General features: G+C 42.6%; 1 protein-coding gene across 5 annotated transcripts in view; it reads right to left on the minus strand.

Moving 5' to 3' along the window:
- The window catches only part of LOC137371369 (mitogen-activated protein kinase kinase kinase kinase 4), a 386,728-nt gene that overhangs the window by 97,566 nt on the left and 264,813 nt on the right, over positions 1-24,349 (minus strand). For 4 of the 5 annotated variants that reach the window (XM_068033852.1, XM_068033851.1, XM_068033850.1 and 1 more), the window contains exons 12-16: positions 23,315-23,525; positions 5,504-5,665; positions 3,691-3,777; positions 2,309-2,488; positions 128-289 (exon numbers count right to left, since the gene is read on the minus strand). In XM_068033852.1, the coding sequence (XP_067889953.1) occupies positions 128-289; positions 2,309-2,488; positions 3,691-3,777; positions 5,504-5,665; positions 23,315-23,525 (802 nt within the window). Of the gene's footprint in view, positions 1-127; positions 290-2,308; positions 2,489-3,690; positions 3,778-5,503; positions 5,666-6,796; positions 6,846-23,314; positions 23,526-24,349 lie in introns of those variants that run through there. The other variant, XM_068033854.1, reaches the window with a different exon arrangement.

Raw genomic sequence — 24,349 nt, forward strand, 5'->3', positions numbered from 1 at the left:
ATAACTTCTAATAGGATATGGAGGGAAACACTTGAATACCAATCACTTGTCTGATGTATAGAAATATATTATCCTCATACAGCAGTGTGTGCAATACACTTTATGTAGATTGTTTTTGATTCTGTACCTGTGTCTCCATGGGTCTGTGCAATGCAGCTAGATTGGATTCAGAACTTCCATTTGAAAATGATTCTGATCTTGAAGGCACTGTAGGCTCCAAAATTTTGCTATTCTGTTTTGATTGTGCTTGAGGTGAGCCCTGGTTACTCTTCTTAAGCCTTTCATCAACCTAGATACAAGTTTTAAATTCAGTTCATGCATTTCCAGAGAAATTGTTTCTATAAAACAGGAATGTCACTTTAAAGATAATTAAGCCCGCACAACTTCCCTGATGGCTCAGCATGTTTATCAAATGAGCTGCTCAGTCACACAGATCTGGAAAGTCCTTCGAGTAATTTGAGCAAAGTGACCACAAAGCCAGGTGAGAAGGTAAGCTGTGAGGAGGACACAGAGTCTACAAAGGATATAAACCAGTTAACTAATTGGACAAGAAGATGGCAGATGGAGTATAATTTGAGCAATTGTGAAATTAACCATTTTGGAGAGAAAGGAAAAGCAGATTTTTTTTTTTAAAAGTGAGAGTTTAATAAAGGTTGGGATTCAGAAGGATTTGCAACTCCCTGGACATCAATCAACGTTCACAAGCAGATGCAGCAAGCAATTAGGAAGGCAAATGTGATGTCAGGGGGTTGCAGTATAAGAATACAGAAATCTTGCTGCAATTATATAGCACTTTGGTTTCCTTACCCAAGGATATAGCTGCTTTAGAGGAAAAAGAAAAGAAAGTCTTGCAATTATTTGGTGCTTTTCACGACCATCGGATGTCTCAAAGTGCATTACAGCCAATGAAATACTTTTGAAATGTAGCCACTGTTGTAATTAGGAGTGCAATGAAGGTTCACTGGATTGATTTCTGGGATGAGGGCTGCCTATGATGAGAGATTGAGCAGAAAGGGCCCATTCAATGAATTTTAGAAGAATGAGAGGCGACCTGATTGAAACACAAAATTCTGAGAGGACTTGACAGGGTAGATGCTGAGAGGTTGCTTCCCCTGCTAGGAACTAGGGGTCATAGTCTCAGAATAAGGGGTCGGCCATTTAGGACTGATGTCAGGAGAAATTTCTTCACTCACAGGTTTGTGAATCTTTGGAATTTTCTACCCCAGAGGGTGTGGATAATTAGTTAATGAGTATATTCAAAACTGCGATCGATAGATTTTAACGCACAAAGGAAATCAATGAATTTGGGGATAGAAGGGGAAAGTAGAGTTAATGTAAAAGTTTAGTCATCATCTTATTCAATGATGCAGCAGGCTTGAGAAGCCAAATGGTCTACTCCTATTTCTTATATTTTTGATCAAGCAAGTGGTACAACAGTTGCTTATTCTTACTGGATTAGGGAGGTAAATATCAACCAGAATTTCCACCAGTGGTCATCATCCAGCAGCCTCTGCTAGAAGTCTGCAAGTGGGGGTGCTAGATAAGGACTCCACAGTTGAAGAGTCTGCAAATACTCACAAAGGTAAGATAGTTACTTCAATCATGCACCATGGTTGACTCTTCATGCCCTATGAAGTGGCCTAGCACATCATTCAGTTGTAAATAATAGGCAAAAAGCTCAAAATAAGCTGGGAAGGGGGGAAAAAAAAGGAGACAGACCTACTGAAAAGAAACCAGGGAGACGGTGGCCTAGTGATAATGTCACTGAACTAGTAATCCAGAGGGCCAGGCTAATGCTCTAGGGACACGGGTTCAAATCCCAGCATGGCAGCTGGTGGAATTTCAATTCAACTAATTAATAAAGATCTGAAATTGAAACCTAGTCTCAGTAATGGTGCCATGAAACTCGCATCAATTGTTGCAAAAAACCTATCTGGTTCACTAATGTCCTTTAGGGAAGGAAATTTGCTGTCCTTAGCTGGTCTGGCTCCAGACCCACAGCACTGTGGCTGACTCAGTTTTCAAGAGCAACTAGGGATGGGCAACTATACAGGCCTTGCCAGCGACACCCACATCCCCAGTATAGGACTATATGATCAGGAACCCCCTAATTAGGGTGCCTGAAAACGTATACGTCCTTACTGCTCAAATAGGATTTATAGTTGTAATTTATTTCCGATGGAGAAGAGGGAAGTAAGTTAGATAATAGCAAAAAACTAATGGTAATTGCAAATTCTGAAATGAGTAAAAGTTAATAGTTTTAACCTTCATAGCAGGCTACTTTTGTGATGAACATCACCTCTCTTACCTCTCTACTCCTATCTGTTGTTTCAAAGTGAGGTTTAGGCTCTGGTGCATGGTAAGGTTTATTCCTTTCCTGCTGTCTGTGATCATGTTGGAGGGACAGAAGGTAAGCTTGCTCCTGCTGCAACTGGCGCTGCAATCTCTCAGCCTGTCGTTGTTCCTCCATTTCACGCCATTTGTACTCCTTTAAAAAAAATGGTATTTATAGACTGAGTTATATTTTATAATTTACAATACAAACTTGTAGCATTACAAATTCCACAAGAATAGTACATAGAGTTTTCCTCGTGGCTGAAGCACCTCATTAGGCAACTTATAAACTTGAAAGACACCTAAAGCATAATTTACACTACAGCTATGAATTGACAACAATTGTGAATCCACAGCTCGTCACAGAAAATATTCCAAGTGTCAGCCGAAGATGCAGTCTCCAACCTGTGTTATCACATCAGTAATCAGCTATGCATCAGAAAATTCATATCAAACATCCAATGAACAACGGTTGCAAATTTTCTGCTGAGAAGAAACTCAGGGCACACATCACTAACTAAATACAGTGCCATACACGACACAAGCTAATGTAGTAGTGGTTGAATTTCAAGTCTGGGAGATCACAGTCATTTCAATTATCCCACTTTGAACCAGGTATGGAGTGTGCTGTTTAAAAAAATAAAAGGCTTGGCTTTTCAGCATCAGAAGTATGAGATTCTGCAAGCATCGGTGTAAAACATATTACCATATAAATCTATATTCAATTTTGCCACGGAAATAACTAAAATGCTTGTACTTTGAAATACTTGTGAGAATCACACTAATATAATTTGGGTTTACTCCCATTTCTCTGTCCATTTTACAGACCCTAAACCTTGACGAATTTACATGATGTGATTAAAAGAATGCCAATGAAGCACACAGTATTGTATCTAAATGAAGACTATCATAACCAAACCACACAAACCTAAAGTAAAATACAGTATTGCTAGTTGACAGCAGAGAAATGTGGTTTAAAATTTTGCTCATACATCACAATGATAAGCTAGGTTTTCTAGAAGAGAAAGGTTGCTAATTAATTATATATTGATCGTTTACATTTTTAATGATGAGTTTTTCTGCGGAAAGGATTATATTTAATGCAGCACCATTCATTTCATTCAGATAGTTCTTACATTTAAAGTAAGTGGTCCAAAAGGACTAAATAGATGACAAATCATTGTCTCACAGTTCGATCACAAATTTGTGCTGAGGCTATTCTCTTGTGTCAGACTGCTGTATTAACCCCAGTGGACTAACTAACTTGCTGTTAAACATGATTATGGCACAGTGAACAAAGATAGCACAGAAGCTGCTCGCTACATCAATCACACAATAACTGAGTGAACAAGTTACCAGTAACATGGCTTGCTCTTGGAGCAACTGCTGCTGTAGAATTTCCAAATGACGTTGCTCCTCTTCAAGCTGACGTCTGATGTACTCCTGTTACAAAATTACACAGTAATGCATGAGAAAAGTACTAGTTTAAACTAGAAGTTATGTATTTAGACTTCATCTGTGAGAAGGCTTCCTCTGTCCCTGCACAACAAAGTATAACAGGGCCTTCACTGAACTCATACCAGGGACACTAATGAACAAACTAGGAAAATATTTGGTTGCCTTTAGTTGAAAAGGTATATATATGACTATTTGTGAACACAATTTTAACATATTTGCATCTCTTCCCCATCCCCCCCAAAACAGCCAAAAAAGCCAAATTTGTTTACATGAACTGCCAGTCAAGAAGCAACCATAATTAGTGTATAAAATCATTCCAACTCCATTGAAAGTTATTCCCCAAGTCATGCTGTTCCTCTGTAATAAAAATTGACATGTTGCAATACCCAGAAGCTCAGCCAATTTCCCAAATGAAAAACATAAGTATGATTTAAGTGAAGTGAGCAGAATCACTCTTATCATGGCAATTCTGATGATCTCCAATAATGCAAATAAAACTGTGAATACATGACCAGGTCTGCCATTTTGAACACATCAGCTTTCAGGTAGCAATTTATGATTTGCTGCACGGCCAAAATAATACTGACAGTACACAGAGGATCATGTTTTAGCCACTATTTAAACATCTGGCATGCACTAACGACAAGTAAAGATGAACTGACAAACTGTTTATGAATCACAATTGGAAACACTTTATATTTTGTTTTACAACTACAAGTGCAGATTCTAGATCTTGATTCAGCTTGACTTGGATCAGTAAATGTAAAATGTCTGGTACAGGGCGGCACAGTGGCGCAGTGGTTAGCACCGCAGCCTCACAGCTCCAGGGACCCGGGTTCAATTCTGGGTACTGCCTGTGTGGAGTTTGCAAGTTCTCCCTGTGTCTGCGTGGGTTTCCTCCGGGTGCTCCGGTTTCCTCCCACATGCCAAAGACTTGCTGGTTGATAGGTTAATTGGCCATTATAAATTGCCCCTAGTATAGGTAGGTGATAGGGAAATATAGGGACAGGTGAGGATGTGGTAGGAATATGGGATTAGTACAAATGGGTGGTTAATGGTCGGCACAGACTCGGTGGGCCGAAGGGCCTGTTTCAGTGCTGTATCTCTAAAACTGTGCACTTTTAAATCATCCTGGAAATAATGCTCAAGTTCAGATTACTGCAGACTTTAAGATATGATGAGTAAAAATTATTCAAATTTACCACAGAAATTTGAATTTCATCACATCCACTCAGTGTTACAAGTTCATATCTCAAATGTTCGAGCATTAAACTTCAAACCAAAAGAAACAAAAGACAAGACTTTTAAAAGAATTGTAACTACCAAAAATGGGGGCGGGAGAGAGTGGGGACCATGTGCTGTCAAATTAATGGTGTTGCTCTTTTGAATGTTCCCAGTTGTGCCATTCAATGGAAGATTGCATGAGGTACATTTTTTGCTCCATCACGACAGTCAAAGAAAATGGCATTGTTTGTCTCAGTTTGTTTGGATTTCTCTTGCCAACCATGATAGTAGCATTGTTGGCAATCTTGCAAAATCTTATGACCCCAAACATTTGCTGAGACAGCTAAATGAGGGAAAGAAATTTAGAGCACTGACTTAAAATTCTATTAAAAACTATGAATACCCCAAGTCAAACACCATGACGAACAATGGCGTGTGCAACATTTTAGCCTTATATTAATAAATGAAGAGTGCCAATAAGAATCACCTGCTCTCTCTCCACTCGCCTCTTTTCTTCTTCTGCCCTTCTTCTTTCCTCCTCTTCCTTCTTTCGACGCTCCAGTTCCTCCAATCTTCGCTTTTCCTCCTGCTCACGCCTTCTTTGTTCACGCTCCTGCTGTCTTCGTGCTTCTCGCTCCCTTCTCTGCTGCTGCTCATTTTAAAAAAATGTTCTTTAAGGTCAGAATGTAACTGATTTGCTGCATTTACCCTCAATCAACTTTACCATAAATGCTGCTTCTGAGGTTTTCTATCATTCCATTCCATAAGTGCCATATTTGCATACACAAATAGACAACGCACCAAAACAATATTAGATTTATATCCGTTTAACAAAGTTTGGATAGAAAGCTATTTTGTCAGAGAATTTACACCGTATGAATATAGCTGATTTTGAAGAAAAGTGCAAATAACTGTGTCTTAATCATGAACACAAAGTCAACAATAAATTGTGATAATTTCCTGAGCTTTGCAAAAAAGCACTAAATTATGTAGAATTAACCATTGCCAGATGTATAGAATCACAGCAGGACTTGGTTCCTTCGCAATCAAATCTATGACACATCTATCGAAACAGCCACCTTTCAGTGCTAACGTTACAAAGCTGTCTGCTACCTTGCTTTGCCAGCGACGCCTGGGAATGAATAAATTAAAAATTTTAAGAATCTTATTTGCACCTTCTCCAGTGCCTCAATGACATTTCAATAACATGGAGACAAGAACAGTTAAGAGTACTCCAAGTACGGTTCTATACATGTTCAATATAATTTCTCTGCTTTTAAATTCTCTCTCTAGAAATGAACCCTATTGTTCTATCCCAGAAAGCCAGGTGGTGAAGAATGTTACTGAAGTCAATCTTGACTCAATCTTATGTTTATTTAGACATTGAAACATTACAAGCATGTACCTCCTGTTATGAAAGTGCTTCTGTTTTTTTGTTAAATATTTTTTGAGGGTTCATTTAAATTGTGGAAATTAATTATTTTTTTGGAAGGTTGAAGATTTCATAGACTTTACTTTTGTTGAAAAGTCTCCATGGCCTTTTTTTTTTTTTACACGATTCACTGAGTGGTGTTGTTTAAAAACCTTTTACTGGAAATCGCCTGTTTTCAGCTCAATTATCAACAGAAACCTTGGTGACCTCGGGAAGATGTTTTCAGAGAAGTGACATGTCACGATTTAGGAGGGCGAGGAGGTTCTGACTTGCTGTTTTCCTTCAGAATTATTGTTTTGGTTCAGTTCGGGTGTGGACTGTGTTGAAAGCAGTTAGAGATAAGCCTACCAGAGGGCAGCTACAACCACCTCATCCTTTTCCATCTCTTTGAGAAGCCCTGAGAATCAAGCATAAGAAATAAAGAAAATGAAGCATCATTACCCCTGATATGCACCTGTAAAGCCTGCCAGATTAATTCTTGACAACGCCAGAAAAGTACTGCTCCAAAAAAAGATCCCAGTGACCAGTCTACGTATACTCGGATGCCAGACTGTAGACCAAAAGGGACAACTAACATCTTTCCATATCTCCTCTTTTTTCCTTAGAGTTACAACCAGGAGCTAAGAAAACAGACATAATTGAAGACGAGAGTGGTCCCAAAGGAAGAGTGCTAAATTGGGGGAAGGCCAACTATACCAAAATTCGGCAGGAGCTGGGGAATGTAGATTGGGAGCAGCTGTTTGAAGGTAAATCCACATTTGATATGTGGGAGGCTTTTAAAGAGAGGTTGATTAGCGTGCAGGAGAGACATGTTCCTGTGAAAATGAGGGATAGAAATGGCAAGATTAGGAAACCATGGATGACAGGTGAAATTGTGAGACTAGCTAAGAGGAAAAAGGAAGCATACATAAGGTCTAGGAGGTTAAAGAAATACGAAGCTTTGAAAGAACATCGGGAATGTAGGACCAATCTGAAACGAGGAATTAAGAGGGCTAAAAGGGGTCATGAAATATCTTTAGCAAACAGGGTTAAGGAAAATCCCAAAGCCTTTTATTCATATATAAGGAGCAAGAGGGTAACTAGAGAAAGGATTGGCCCACTCAAGGACAAAGGAGGAAAGTTATGCGTGGAGTCAGAGAAAATGGGTGAGATTCTAAATGAGTACTTTGCATCGGTATTCACCGAGGAGAGGGACATGACGGATGTTGAGGTTAGGGACAGATGTTTGATTACTCTAGGTCAAGTCGGCATAAGGAGGGAGGAAGTGTTGGGTATTCTAAAAGGCATTAAGGTGGACAAGTCCCCAGGTCCGGATGGGATCTATCCCAGGTTACTGAGGGAAGCGAGAGAGGAAATAGCTGGGGCCTTAACAGATATCTTTGCAGCATCCTTAAACACGGGTGAGGTCCCGGAGGACTGGAGAATTGCTAATGTTGTCCCCTTGTTTAAGAAGGGAAAGTAGCAGGGAAAATCCAGGTAATTATAGACCGGTGAGCCTGACGTCAGTGGTAGGGAAGCTGCTGGAGAAGATACTGAGGGATAGGATCTATTCCCATTTGGAAGAAAATGGGCTTATCAGTGATAGGCAACATGGTTTTGTGCAGGGAAGGTCATGTCTTACCAACTTAATAGAATTCTTTGAGGAAGTGACAAAGTTGATTGATGAGGGAAGGGCTGTAGATGTCATATACATGGACTTCAGTAAGGCGTTTGATAAGGTTCCCCGTGGTAGGCTGACGGAGAAAGTGAAGTCGCATGGGGTCCAGGGTGTACTAGCTAGATGGATAAAGAACTGGCTGGGCAACAGGAGACAGAGAGTAGCAGTGGAAGGGAGTTTCTCAAAATGGAGACGTGTGACCAGTGGTGTTCCACAGGGATCAGTGCTGGGACCACTGTTGTTTGTGATATACATAAATGATTTGGAGGAAAGTATAGGTGGTCTGATTAGCAAGTTTGCAGACGACACTAAGATTGGTGGAGTAGCAGATAGTGAAGGGGACTGTCAGATAATACAGCAGAATATAAATAGATTGGAGAGTTGGGCAGATAAATGGCAGATGGAGTTCAATCAGGGCAAATGCGAGGTGATGCATTTTGGAAGATCCAATTCAAGAGTGAACTATACAGTAAATGGAAAATTGATGTACAGAGAGATTTGGGTGTTCAGGTCCATTGTTCCCTGAAGGTGGCAACGCAGGTCAATAGAGTGGTCAAGAAGGCATATGGCATGCTTTCCCTCATCGGACGGAGTATTGAGTACAAGGGTTGGCAGGTCATGTTACAGTTGTATAAGACTTTGGTTTGGCCACATTTGGAATACTGCGTGCAGTTCTGGTCGCCACATTACCAAAAGGATGTAGATGCTTTGGACAGGGTGCAGAGGAGGTTCACCAGGATGTTGCCTGGTATGGAGGGCGCTAGCTATGAAGAGAGGTTGAGCAGATTAGGATTATTTTCATTAGAAAGACGGAGGTTGAGTGGGGACCTGATTGAGGTGTACAAAATCATGAGTGGTATAGACAGGATGGATAGCAAGAAGCTTTTTCCCCAGAGTGGGGGATTCAATTACTTGGGGTCACGAATTCAAAGTGAGAGGGGAAAAGTTTAGGGGGGATATGCGTGGAAAGTTCTTTACGCAGAGGGTGGTGGGTGCCTGGAACGCGTTGCCAGCGGAGGTGGTTGATGCGGGCACGATAGCGTCTTTTAAGATGTATCTAGACAGGTACATGAATGGGCAGGAAGCAAAGAGATACAGACCCTTAGAAAATAGGCGACATGTTTAGATAGAGGATCTGGATCGGCACAGGCTTGGAGGGCCGAAGGGCCTGTTCCTGTGCTGTAATTTTCTTTGTTCTTTTTGTTCTGAAGTAATAGCACAGCATTTGAAATTGGAAGAAAAAGGTGATCTAGATGGTAGTTCAGTTGAATTAACTCGGATTCAGTTGCAATTGGAAATGAAAAAAAATCGAGCTTGAAAGAGAATTGACAATGAAGAAAATTGAACTTGAGGAAAAGGAAAGATAAAAAGGGAATTTGAAGTTTAAAAGATGGAACTAAGACAAATGGGTGGTCTTGACTCTAGTGAAAGTTCTGGTGAGGAAACATCCAACTCCAGCCCAGGACCCAGTGTCGAGCTGTCTAAATTTGTGCAAGCCCTCCCGAAATTTGAGGAAAGGGAAGTAGAGGCATTTTTTTTTTTTTTGAAAAGATTGCCAGATAGATGAAGTGGCCAAAGGAAAGATAGACACTGCTTTTGCAAAGCAGGTTAATGGGCACAGCTCAAGATGTTTATGCCATGCTTTCTGGGAAGGCTTTTGCAGACTATGAGGTGGCAAAAACGACTATTCTCGCGGCTTATGAGTTGGTCCCTGAAGCATAAAGGCAGAAATTTCAGAACCTCCGGAGACAGCCTGGGCAGACTTGTATAGAATTTGAGAAGGTAAAGCAAATTAATTTTGATCGTTAGATGCGAGCAATAAAGGTAGAGGTCACGTATAAGAACCTTCGGGAATTAATTCTACTGAAAGAATTTTTAAAATTCACTCCGTTAGTAAGAACCCATGCAGAGAATCAAAAGATTCAAAGGCCACACAGGTAGCCAAGATCACTGATGAGATTATGAGCTTGTTTACAAGCCCAAATCCTTTGTCCGTCAGCCCAACAAATCAGAGAAGGATAGAAGGTGGAAGGGCGAAAGGAATAAGTAGCCGGGAACAAGAAGGGACAGCTGGGAATGCCCCGGGATCTCCTCCTCAAGCTAGAAAGGAAGATGCTGAGGGTGGAAGTGAGGTTCAAAAGCCTAAGTGTTACCATTGTAACAAGGCGGGGCACCTTCATGCAGAATGCTGGACGTTGTAGGGTAAACCCATGAGACTTAATGGGGTACACAAGGCCAATGCAGTAAAAGGGGTCCTGACTGAGACTACAGCAGATCAGGCTACAGCTCTGCCTGCAGTTGTAAGGCCAAGTATAAAAACCTCTGCGAGTGTGGGGGTCATGAATAAGATACCCGACAGTTATTGGGAATTCTTGTCAAAAAAAAGTAACCCCTTATCCCTCAAGTGAGACAGGTAAACCAGTAGTTATACTCAGAGATACAGGAGTCACCCATACTCTTTTGCTGCGAAAAGGCATAACATTTCCAGCAGAAAGCGCACTGAATGCCAATGTTTTAGTGAATGGTATCGGCAGGGAGTATATACCCGTACCTTGGTATCAGGTGCACCTGGAGTGTAACCTAATGTCTGGAACGATAACTGTAGGAGTTCTCCATAGTTTGCTGTAGACAGAGTTGGCTTACTCCGGAGGAATGATTTGGCCAGAGCAAAGGTAGCAGCTTCGCCAGTAGTCACGGAAAAACCAAGTGAAATTAAAGAGAAAGAACAGTTGCAGGAAAAGGTTCCAGGAATTTTTCCCTCGTATGTAGTGACCCGAGCAATGGCTAAAAAGTTCCATTGTCGGAGGTCAAATTGGCACCACAGATAGCTGAATATCTGAAGCTGTCTTTGGGGATTTGGATAACCCAAAGGAAATATTCAATAAATCTTCTCTGATCAAGGCACAGCAAGCTGATCCAGGAGTTAAATAAAGTGGCACAATCGGTTCTAACAGAAGCTGAAGCAAAGGGTGTTCCAGAAGGCAACTATATTAACAATGGGATTTTGATGAGGAGGTGGCAACCTCCTCACAGACCTGCGGACGAAGAATGGACAGTAGCTCACCAGATAGTGGCACCAAGTATCTCCAGGAAATATTAAGGATAGCCCATGAAATTCCTATGGCGGGACGTCTGGGGTTCCAGAAGACCCAATCACATATAGGCTGACATTTTTACCAGCCAGGTCTTTCCAAGGACTTGGTGCAATTTTGTAAAATGTGCCATACATGCCAACTTGTGGGAAAATTGCAATCTGCCATAAAACGGCCACCTCTAATTCCCATACCAGTTTTTGGGGAACCATTTAGCAGGGCATTGATAGACTGTGTAGGACCTTTGCCGAAAACAAAAGTGGGGCACCAATATATACTCACTATCAAGGATATGGCTACTCAGTTCCCAGAGGCCATTCCCTTGAGAACAATTTCTGCTACGGTAGTGGTACAGAAGTTAACCCAGTTCTTCACTTGATATGGATTACTGATTGAGATTCAGATGGATCAAGGTTCCAATATTAAGTCTAAAATTTTCCAGGAAGTTATGACTAATTTGGGTATAACACAGTTAAAGCCTCAGCGTACTGCCCACAGACGCAAGGGGTTTTAGAAAGGTACCATCAGACCCTCAAAACAATTATCAATGAATTCTTTCTTTTCTTTTGGGCCTCCTTATCTCGAGAGACAATGGATACGCGCCTGGAGGTGGTCAGTGGTTTGTGAAGCAGCGCCTGGAGTGGCTATAAAGGCCAATTCTGGAGTGACAGGCTCTTCCACAGGTGCTGCAGAGAAATTTGTTTGTTGGGGCTGTTGCACAGTTGGCTCTCCCCTTGCGCCTCTGTCTTTTTTCCTGCCAACTACTAAGTCTCTTCGACTCGCCACAATTTAGCCCTGTCTTTATGGCTGCCCGCCAGCTCTGGCGAATGCTGGCAACTGACTCCCACGACTTGTGATCAATGTCACACGATTTCATGTCGCGTTTGCAGACGTCTTTATAACGGAGACATGGACGGCCGGTGGGTCTGATACCAGTGGCGAGCTCGCTGTACAATGTGTCTTTGGGGATCCTGCCATCTTCCATGCGGCTCACATGGCCAAGCCATCTCAAGCGCCGCTGACTCAGTAGTGTGTATAAGCTGGGGATGTTGGCCGCTTCAAGGACTTCTGTGTTGGAGATATAGTCCTGCCACCTGATGCCAAGTATTCTCCGAAGGCAGCGAAGATGGAATGAATTGAGACGTCGCTCTTGGCTGGCATACGTTGTCCAGGCCTCGCTGCCGTAGAGCAAGGTACTGAGGACACAGGCCTGATACACTCGGACTTTTGTGTTCCGTGTCAGTGCGCCATTTTCCCACACCCTCTTGGCCAGTCTGAACATAGCAGTGGAAGCCTTACCCATGCGCTTGTTGATTTCTGCATCTAGAGACAGGTTACTGGTGATAGTTGAGCCTAGGTAGGTGAACTCTTGAACCACTTCCAGAGCGTGGTCGCCAATATTGATGGATGGAGCATTTCTGACATCCTGCCCCATGATGTTCGTTTTCTTGAGGCTGATGGTTAGGCCAAATTCATTGCAGGCAGACGCAAACCTGTCGATGAGACTCTGCAGGCATTCTTCAGTGTGAGATGTTAAAGCAGCATCGTCAGCAAAGAGGAGTTCTCTGATGAGGACTTTCCGTACTTTGGACTTCGCTCTTAGACGGGCAAGGTTGAACAACCTGCCCCCTGATCTTGTGTGGAGGAAAATTCCTTCTTCAGAGGATTTGAACGCATGTGAAAGCAGCAGGGAGAAGAAAATCCCAAAAAGTGTGGGTGCGAGAACACAGCCCTGTTTCACACCACTCAGGATAGGAAAGGGCTCTGATGAGGAGCCACCATGTTGAATTGTGCCTTTCATATTGTCATGGAATGAGGTGATGATACTTAGTAGCTTTGGTGGACATCCGATCTTTTCTAGTAGTCTGAAGAGACCACGTCTGCTGACGAGGTCAAAGGCTTTGGTGAGATCAATGAAAGCAATGTAGAGGGGCATCTGTTGTTCACGGCATTTCTCCTGTATCTGACGAAGGGAGAACAGCATGTCAATAGTCGATCTCTCTGCACGAAAGCCACACTGTGCCTCAGGGTAGATGCGCTCGGCCAGCTTCTGGAGCCTGTTCAGAGCGACTCGAGCAAAGACTTTCCCCACTATGCTGAGCAGGGAGATTCCACGGTAGTTGTTGCAGTCACCGCGGTCACCTTTGTTTTTATAGAGGGTGATGATGTTGGCATCGCGCATGTCCTGGGGTACTGCTCCCTCGTCCCAGCACAGGCATAGCAGTTCATGTAGTGCTGAGAGTATAGCAGGCTTGGCACTCTTGATTATTTCAGGGGTAATGCTGTCCTTCCCAGGGGCTTTTCCGCTGGCTAGGGAATCAATGGCATCACTGAGTTCCGATTTGGTTGGCTGTATGTCCAGCTCATCCATGACTGGTAGAGGCTGGGCTGCATTGAGGGCAGTCTCAGTGACAGCATTCTCCCTGGAGTACAGTTCTAGGTAGTGCTCAACCCAGCGGTCCATCTGTTTGCGTTGGTCAGTGATTATGTCCCCCGATTTAGATTTGAGGGGGGTGATCTTCTTGATGGTTGGCCCAAGAGCTCTCTTCATGCCATCATACATTCCTCTGATGTTTCCGGTGTCTGAGGCCAGCTGAATATGACTGCATAGGTGTTGCCAGTAGTCTATTATGAATACTATTATGAATATCCCCATGATTGGGATAAAGGCCTAGAATTTCTTTTGTTTGCCACTAGGGATTCACCTAATGAGTTAACCGGTTTTAGTCCTTTTGAATTAGTTTATGAACATGAGAGAAGAGGTCCTCCAAAACTAATCAAAGAAAAGCTTTTAGAACAGAAGGACAAATCTTCTGTGTTAGATTATTTATCAGTATTTCAGGAGTAGCTCACAAGAGCCTGCAAGGTGGCTCAGGAACACCTGAAAGCGTCCCAAACAACCATGAAGAAATGGGCAAACAAGCATGCCAAGATCTGAACATTTCAGCCAGGGGATGAAGTGTTAGTATTACTGCCTTTACAGGGTGAACTGCTAAAAGCATGATTCAGTGGTCCACATAAAGTGGCCAAAAGAATTGGCAAAGTAAATTATTTGATTGACACCCCAGATTGCCAGAAAAAAGAATCGGCTGTGTCATATCAATATGTTGAAACAATACCATCGCTGGGAGGAGGATAAGCAAGCACAGGTATGTCAAGTAGTGGGGCCAGTGAAGGATGAAAGGGATAGTGAGCATCAGGCAGAAGGAGACCTAGACACTTCTCAAACTGAACCTCTTACACTCCTGTTAGCTAATACTGAATTGTTAGGGAGATTGAACACTATGCTTTCATATTTAGATGCAGAACAACTAAAAGACCAAGGCTGCTCACAGTATTTAAAAGGAGTCTGTAGGAACAAGCCATGACTTACAACCTTAGCCATAAATCAAGGATATAGGGGAATCCTTTCCTATAAAGCAGCATCCTTATCGCTTACGTCCAGAGAAACAGGCCGAGGTAAAAGCAGAAATCCAATATATGTTGGCTAACCACCCAATTGATTAACCACAAAAATAGATTTATTAAAGGGATACTGGCAGGTCCTTTTTACATCGAGCTACAGAAATATCAGCATTTGCACACCAGACAGTCTTTTCCAATGCTGAATGTTATGAAAGTGCTTCTCTGTTTTGTTAAATATATTTTTTTTGAGGATTCATTTGATTGAAAAAAATGTTAAACTTTGGGGTTTTCAAAGGGTGTCATGTAAAGGCCACTTGACTTTGAAAAACAGTCCCTGGAAATGTTTTTTTTTTAAAAGGGGCACTGAGGTCTTGAGAAGAAAACAAGTCTTTCCAGGAAACCACCTGACTGTGTTCCAGATTCCAACCACCCTCTGGGTGATATTTTTTTCCCTCAAATCCCCTCTAAACCTCCTGCCCCTTACCTTAAATCTATGCCCCCTAGTTTTTGACCCCTCCGCTGAGGGAAAAGGTTTCTTCCTACCTATCCCATCAATGTCCCTCATAATTTTGTATACCTCAATCATGTCCCCTCTCGGCCTTCTCTGCTCCAAGGAAAACAACCCCAGCCTATCCAGTCTCTCTTCATAACTGAAATGCTCCAGCACAGGCAACATCCTGGTGAATCTCCTCTGCAACCTCTCCAGTACAATCACATCCTTCCTATAGTGTGGTGCCCAGAACTGTACACAGTACTCCAGCTGTGGCCTAACTATACAGCTCCATCATAATCTCCCTGCTCTTATATTCTATGCCTCAGCTAATAAAGGCAAGTATCCCAAATGCCTTCCAAATCACCTTATCTACCTGTGATGTTGCCTTCAGTGATCTATGGACAAGCACTCCAAGGTCCCTCTGACCTTCTGTACTCCCTAGGGTCCTACCATCCATTGTATATTCCATTGCCTCGTTAGTCCTCCTGAAGTGCATCACCTCACACTTCTCAGGATTAAGCTCCATCTGCCACAGCTCTGCCCATCTTACCAGCCCATCTATATCGTCCTGTAATCTAAGACTTTCCTCCCCACTATTGACAACACCACCAATTTTCGTGTTGTCTGCAAACATACCAATCATACCTCCTACCTTCAAGTCTAAATCATTAATGTACACTACAAACAGTAAGAGTCCCAGCACCGATCCCTGCAGTACATCACTGGTCACAGGCCTCCATTCGCAAAAACAACCCTCAACCATCACCCTCTGCCTCCTTCCACTAAGCCTATTTTGAATCCAATTTACCATACTACCCTGGATCCCATGGGCTCTTATCTTCTTAACCAATCTCCCATGCGAGAGCTTATCAAAAGCCTTACTGAAGTCCATGTAGATTACAACAACTGCTTTACTCTCATCTACACATCTAGTCACCTCCTCGAAAAATTTAATCAGATTTGTTAGACACGATCTCCCCCTGACAAGGACATGCTGACTATCCCTGATTAATCCCTGCCTCTCCAAGTGGAGATTAATCCTGTGTCTCAGAATTTTTTCCAATAATTTCCCTACCACTGATGTTAGACTCATAGGTTTATAATTACCTGGATGATCCTTGCTACCCTTCTTGAATAATGATACCACATTCGCTGTCCTCCAGTCCTCCGGTTCCTCTCCTATGGCCAGAGAGGATTTGAAAATTTGTGTCAGAGCCCCTGCTATCTCCTCCCTTGCCTCACATAGCAGCCTGGGATACATCTCAACTGGGCCTGGGGATTTATCCAACTTTAAGCCCGCTAATACAGCTAATACTTCCTCCTTTTCAATGCTAATTTGTTCAAGGATATCACAATCCCCCTCCCTGATCATTACAACGTCCCTCTCCATAGTGAACACAGGTGAAACGTAATCATTCAAAACCTCACCTATGTCTTCCGGCTCCACACACAGATTGGCTCTTTGATCTCTAATGGGCCCCACTTTTTCCCTGGTTATCCTCCTGCCCTTAACATACTTAAAACACACCTTAGGATTTTACTTTATCTTATCTGCCAGTGATTTTTCATGCCCCCTCTTTGCTCCCCTAATTACTTTTTTTTTTTTAAGTACTCCCTTACACTTTCTATACTCCTCTAGGGCCTCCGCTGTTCTCAGCGCTATGAATCTGCCATAAGCCTTTTTTTTTCCTTATCCAATCCTCAGTATCCCTTGACATCCATGGTTCCCTTGACCTGTTGGTCCTACTCTTCACCTATATGGGAAGATGCTGGACCCGAACCCTCACAATTTCCTTTCTGAATAACTCCCACTGGTCTGATGTAGACTTTCCTATAAGAAGCTGCTTCCAGTCCACTTTGGCCAGATCCTGTTTTATCATATTGAAATCTGCCTTCCCCCAATTCAGTACTTTTAATTCTGGTCCCTCTAGGTTCTTTTCCATAACTACCTTAAATCTTACAGAGTTATGGTCACTATCCCCGAAATGCTCCCGCACTGCCACTTCTACCACTTGTCCGGCTTCATTCCCTAGGATTAAGTTCAGTACCGTCCCTCCTCTTGTTGGACTCTCTATGTGCTGGCTCAAATCTCATCTCCTGTCTTTGAAGAAAAGCCGACTAAATGCATTCTCAACGTCGCCTGGAAAGAACTGTTCTAAAAGATCCCAATGACCCGTCAAAGTGTACTCAGAGGCCAGATTGTATGCCAGTTTTGGAACACAACAAATCTCATCAGCTGTTTCTTCAAGATCAAGTATTCAGCCCAAGTGTTCTTTTTTGTCTATAATAGAGCTCTAAAACAAAAATCCCTTTTTTTCTGGTTAACCGATGTGTATGGGTATGTGTGTGTTAGGGGCTAAAGTAAAAAGGGAACTTTTGTATTTCAATCTGTGTGTTTATGCTTTACTTCATTACTGGTTAAGACTTGTTTCATAATAAACTGATAATTTTGTTGTTTATTAAAGCCGCCTGGTTGGTGTGTTTTATTCTGGGATAAAAATAGAGTCTATGATTGACTGTTTTGGTAAGCAGGGAAAAAATTAAATATATGTTGTGACCCATGGAGAAGTTGAACTAGAATAAACAGTGCACTCCTCCCGCCTCGGTCGTAACACGAGTGATGCCATTCAGTGCAGTCCTGTTAAAAGATGAAGAATCAGGCATAGACAGGCCAGTGAGATTCCTTTCCAGAAAGCTAAATCAACACCAAAAAAGATTCAACAGTGGAAAAAGAAACCCTGGGCTTATTACTAGCTCTTAAGCATTTTGAAAGACCGACCCATTTCCTGCACGTCTGCCCTCACCCTCTTCTCCTCCCTCCCGGAACGGCGACAGGGTTCCCCTTGTCCTCACTTTCCACCCCACCAGCCTACACATTCCAAGGATCATCCTCCGCCATTTATGCCACCTCCAGCGGAACACCACTGCACAGTCCGCAAGCATGACTCCGAGCTTCCAGTTGCTTGCCATTTCAATTAACCACCCTGCTCCCACGCCCACATTTCTGTTCTTGGCCTGTTGCAGTGTTTCAGTAAACATCAGTGCAAGCTCGAGGAACAGCACCTCATTTTCCAATTAGGCACTCTACAGCCTTCCAGACTGAACATTGAGTTCAATAATTTCAGAGCATGACTGGCCCTTTTTTATTATTTTTTTAACCATGTGCCTGCCTTAAACTTGGGGGGTTCTCCATGTTTGCGCTTTTGGATAGAACTGTTCATTACTCTGTCATTAACACTCGCTCTGCACCAACGCTTTGTCTTGCACCACACCATTAACACACTCCCTTTGCCCCATGACCTCCTTGTCAGTTAATCTCTCCTGCCCTCTGCCTATCACACAGCATCCCTTCTGTTCTTCCCCCCCACCCCTCACTTTACTTGCTTATAACCCATTAGATTTCTAACCTTTGCCAGTTCTGATGAAAAGTCACAGACCAAAAATATTAACTCTGCTTCTCTTATTATACAAGGTGTAAATACCATCAGCTGAAATCTTTGGCATACCTCCTAAATTTTAGGATACAGCACATACAATTTATCATCTAGAAATATGGTGAAAATTGTAATCATGCTGTTATAATTCTTCTCACCATTACATTCGAATGATTACTTTGCTTTAGCAGGTGTTTGCAAATAAGGGGTACGGTAGCATAGTGGTTATGTTAATGGAGTGGTAATCCAGAGGCTTGGACTAATAATCCTGGAGACAAGAGTTTAAATCCCATTACAACAGCTAGGGAATTTAAATGTAGCTAATAAAATAAACCTGGAAGAAAAAGCGAGCATCAGTAATGGTGACCATGGAACTACCGGATTGTCATAAAAACCCATCTGGTTCAACAACGTCCTTTATATGTTTCCTTCCTTTGTGTAAGGAAACCTGCTGTCCTTATTCGGTCAGGCCTATATGAGTCCAAACCCAACAGCATTCTGGTTGATTCTTAACTGTGCTTTAAAATGGCCTAGCAAGCCACTAAGTTGCATCAAAACTGCTACAAAAACTACAGTAAGAAAACCAGACAGATTACCTGGTTTCAACTAGGCACTGGATTTGGACACAACAAAGGCAATCAACCCTGCAATGTTCTCCTCACTTACATCTGGGGACTTGTGCCAAAGCTTAGAAAGCTGTCCCACAAACTAGTCAAGCAACAGCCTGACAGTCATACTGAATCATAGCTAACGTGTTGGACTCCTCCATCACATCACGGATATGTCCTGTCTCCCACTGGCAAGACAGACCAAAGAGGTGGCAGTGGCCCTGGGAATCCTCAACATTAACTCTGGACCCCATGAAAACTCATGGCATCAGGTCAAACATGGGCAAGGAAATCTCTTGCTGACTACCAGCTACCACCCTCCCTCAGCTAATAAATCAAAACTCCTCACCGTTGAACACCACTTGGAAGCAGCACTGAGGGTAGCAAGGGCACAGAATGCACTCTGGGTGGAGGATTTCAATCTCCATCACAAATAGTAGCTCAGTAGTACAACTACTGACTGAGCAGGCTGGGTCCTCAAGAACATATCTGCCAGACTGGGCCTACAGCACGTGAAGGAAGCTAGTGAACCAACACGAGGGAAAAAGCTATTTGACCTTAGCCTCACCAATCTACCTGTCGTAGATGCATCTGTCCATGACTGTATTGATAGGTATGACCACCACAGAGTCCTTGTGGAGATGAAGCCCCATCTTCACACTAAGAATGCCCTCTATCATGTTGTTTGGCATGACTATCATGCTGAATGGGATAGATATGGAACAGGTCCAGCAGCTCAAAACTGGACAGGCATGAGATCCTGTGGGCCATCAGCAGAATTGGTTTCAACCACAATCTGTAATCTCATGGTCCAGCATATTCCTGGCTCAACTATCACCATAAAGCCAGGAAGCAACCCTGGTTCAATGAGGAATGTAGGAGAGGATGCCAGGAGCAGCACCGGGTATACCTAAAAGAGGTGCTGACTTCTGGTGAAGCTACAACACAAGACTACATGCATGCTAACCAACAGAAGCAACATATTATCGACAAAGCTTAGCGATCCAACAACCAATGGATCAGATCAAAACTCTATAGGCCTGCCACATCCAGTCATGAATGGTGGTAGACAATTAAACATTGAGACAATTGAGCACATGAAACGCAATAGCATACAAGGCTACGGACCAAGTGCTGGAAAATGGGATTAGAATAGTTAGGTGCTTGATGGCCGGCATAGACACGGTGGGCCAAAGGGCCCGTTTCTGTGCTGTATAACTCTATGAAAGTCACCATCCTCAATAATGGCCAAGCCCTCCATGTCAGTGCAAAGGACAGAGCTGAAGCATTTGCAACCATCTTCAGCCGGAACTGCCAAGTGGATGATCCATCTTGGCCTCCTCCTGAGGTCCCCAGAATCACAGAAGTCAGTCTTCAGCCAATTTGATTCACTCCACATGGAAGAAATGGCTGAGCGCACTGGGTACAGAAAATGCTATGGGCCCTGACAACATCCGGGCTGTGGTGCTAATGACTTATGCTCCAGAACTATCCTGGCCTCTAGCCAAGCTGTTCCAGTATAGCTACAAAACTGGCAACTATCCGACAAAGTTGAAAATTGCCCAGGTATGTCCTGTCTGCTAAAAGCAGGACATTTCCAATCCGGCCAATTACTACTCTCAAAATGATCAAAGTGATGGAAGGTGTCATCGACAGTGCTATCAAACGACACTTACTCACCAATAACCTGCTCACCGATGCTCAGTTTGGTTTTGCCAGGATAAAGCTCCAAACCCCATTAGAGCATCAGTTCAATCAGGGACAAAAGAGCTGAATTCAAAAGGTGACTTGAGAGTGACTGCCCTCGACATCAAAGCAGCATTTAACCAAGTATGGCATCAATGAGTGCAAGCAATGGGGATCATGGGAAAACTGTCCACTGGCTGGAGTCATATCCAGTACAAAGGAAGATGGCTGTGGTTGTTGGAGATCAACCAACTCAGTCCCAGGAGTTCTTCAGGGTAGTGTCCCAGGCCCACCATCTTTAGCTGCTTCATCAATGACAAACCCTCCATCATAAGGTCAGAACTGGGGATTTTCGCTAATGATCGCAATATTCAGTTCCATTAGCAGCTCCTCAGATAATGAAGTCCATGCCTGTGTGAAGTAAGACTTAGACATAAAAGTAGCAAGTAGTAAACGCGCTACACAAATGCCTGGCAATAACCATCAACAAGGGAGAGTCTACCCACCTCTCTTTCATATTTAACAATACATCATTGAATCACCACCATCAATGCCCTGGGGCTGGGGGGAGGGGGTAGGGAAGACATGGACCAAAAACTTAAATGGGCCAGCCCCATAAATATTGTGTCAACAAGAACAGGACAGAGACTGGGAATTCCACTTTGGGTGACTCGCATCCCAACTCCCCAAAGCCATTCCACCATCTACAAGGCACAAATCAGGAGGATGATGGACTACTCTCCACTTGCCTGGCTGAATGCAACTCAAACAACACTGAAGCAGCTTAACACCATCCAGGTCAAAGCAGTCCACTACCTTGAGCATTCACTTTCTCCACCACCAGCACAATATGGCTGCAGTGTGCATCTACACTTCTACAAGATGCACTACAGCAACTTGCCAAGGCTCCTTTGACAACACCTCCCAAACCTGCATCTTCTACCACCTAGGACAAGGGTAGCAGGCACATGAAAACACCATCACCTCTAAGTTCCCCACCATTCTGACTTGGAAATATATTACTATTCCTTCATCGTCATTCGGTCAAAATCCTAGAACTCCTCATCTAACAGAACTGTGCACCTTCATCACACGGACTGCAGCAGTTCAAGGTGACAGCTCACCACCACTTTCTCAAGGGCCATTAGAGATGGGCAATAAATGCTGGCCTTGCCAGTGACGCCTGCAACCCATGAATTAATAAAGTTAAAAAATCATTACTTTAAAACCATGCACATGCATACAAAAAAATTTAAGCCAAGAATTAATTCTGAACTCTTGACAAACACCTTGCATTTGATGTTTACTCCACAGTATATTAACTAAATATTATTGTCAATCAAGAGCTCTCAAGACTCCAGACAACTTCAACATTATGACTTGAATACTGAGAAACAAAAGGTCAAGGGTTTGTAAACCTGAATACCAAGTTTCAAAAACGTCACAGACAAAATGAAGTAGTAGAGACACCAAGCTTCGGTTTTAAAGCTGTGAAGATTCAAACACACTTGAATTAAAATCAAGTGTAGAGGGAGGAGGATAAATTCAGTAGAGATAAATTTGAAAGGAGCATGGGTAGGAGATAGTGCTGCAGTACAATAGGGGAGATTTTCTGACTTAAGGTCCTCTGGAATAAAGTTCCACGCAGAGCATGCTAAGCAACAAGTGGAATGTCCATGCTAAAACACATACTGCTTTTGACCTAAACTTTTAGCTCTTGCATCACCTTGAAAGTTAACAGTATCCAGAACTTTAGAAAGCACCAATGTAAAGTCAATAGTGTAGTAGTTAGAAGGGGCGAGATCATCTTGCTCAAGATGAAAGTGGAAAGAAATTTTCCAAATGCAAGAAAAATTGACTGGTAATAAGAAATTGCAGAGAAGGCATAGGAGGAGGTAAATTCAGAAACAGCAGTAAACGGCGAAAAATGAAATTCTTCAGCAGCAGATCTTAGTGAGAGCGTCCATTAATTTGGGTTAGCCATCAATGAAGAATATATCAAAAATTAGCCATCTTGTTTTAGATAATAAACACTGTTAGAAGTTAAAGGACAGTACAATGGCAGGACTGATAAATCTCTTCACACTGCCATTTTTCCCTTCCCCACCATGCAAGGAATTTACGAATTGGAGAGTCTGATTATAAGCATAGCGGATTACCATGTAAGTGGATTGATGAAAATCTTATCCATTTTCTTCAATTCACAGTCACATTTAACAGCCTAGATTAGTGACCAATTATTAGCATAATTCGAGGAATGATCGTCTATTTATTTTATACCCTTATTTCCATTCACGCTCATAACGGAAGCCATGCTTGCTGATGCATTAACTTCATTATTCCCAATCATAATTCCATGCACTTTTACTTACACAGTGGGCATGTTACCACATTTAATCCTAATTAAACTTGACTAGTGAAATTTGAATGATGTGTTTAACTTAAAATTTCTCCAAACTACACTGTCTAGATTTATTTTTATAATGTGTACCTCTTCAAGCCGCCGCCTTTGTTCCTTCTGTTGCTCGATTCGTTTTTGGCGTTCTGCTAGGAGCTGTCTTTTATACTCCTCCTGCTCTCGCAGCTGCTGTTCTTGAAGAAGTTGTTGCCTGCGCATGGCCTCAGAGCGCTCCTTGTTCTCCTGCTGCAATCGCAGAAAGTCACGACGAAGAGTCGATTCTCCAGGCACATTAACAATTGAGCTACAAGATAAGAGATTGCGATGGAGAACAGTATAAAAAACACATCGGTGCAGGTGTAAAAACTTTATATGAAAAAATTAAGTTGGAGACGAGTTTGGATACAATAGGGAAAATGCACTCATGACTGGCAAGATGCCCTTTCATACAGCCAACTGCTACACTATGCATTTGGACAGGGGCAAGTCCAAGCATGTATAGACCAGGCAGCTGAACAGAAGAACAACCTCGGAGTTGTGGTGAATGAGTTATTGATACGACAAGCATTAGGATGCAGAGCTAGGATAATTAAATATAAAATCAGAAATATAGTCAAAGGCCTTGGTCCAACTATATCTAAAATACTTTATCTAATTTCTGTCCCTCACATGATGGTGAATGTCAGGCCTTGAAAAAGGTCCACAGCAGGACTACTCGATTGATACCTAGTTAAGGGCTTTTACATATCAAAACAGGATTGGAGTATTCAGACATTTTATCTTAAAAATGTGTAGATTTTGAGTATTCCATTTAAAATAGTGAAGGAATTGGATCAGTTGATTGAAAGGAGAGGAACACAATTTATAAAAGCATAGGATTAGGTCCAACTAACTTGATTGAATTTTGAGAGGCAATAACGAGATGTGTAGATGAGGGTAAAGCAGTTGATGTAGTCTACATGGACTTCAGTAAGGTTTTTGATAAGGTCCCTCATGGGAGATTGGTTAAGGTGGTAAGAACCCATGGGATCCAAGGCAATTTGGCAAATTGGATCCAAAATTGGCTTAGTAGTAGGAGGCAGAGGGTGATGGTCGAGGGTTGTCTTTGCGGGTGGAAGCCTGTGACAC

This window comes from Heterodontus francisci, chromosome 6 (assembly GCF_036365525.1).
Source record: "Heterodontus francisci isolate sHetFra1 chromosome 6, sHetFra1.hap1, whole genome shotgun sequence".
Lineage (NCBI taxonomy): Eukaryota > Metazoa > Chordata > Chondrichthyes > Heterodontiformes > Heterodontidae > Heterodontus > Heterodontus francisci.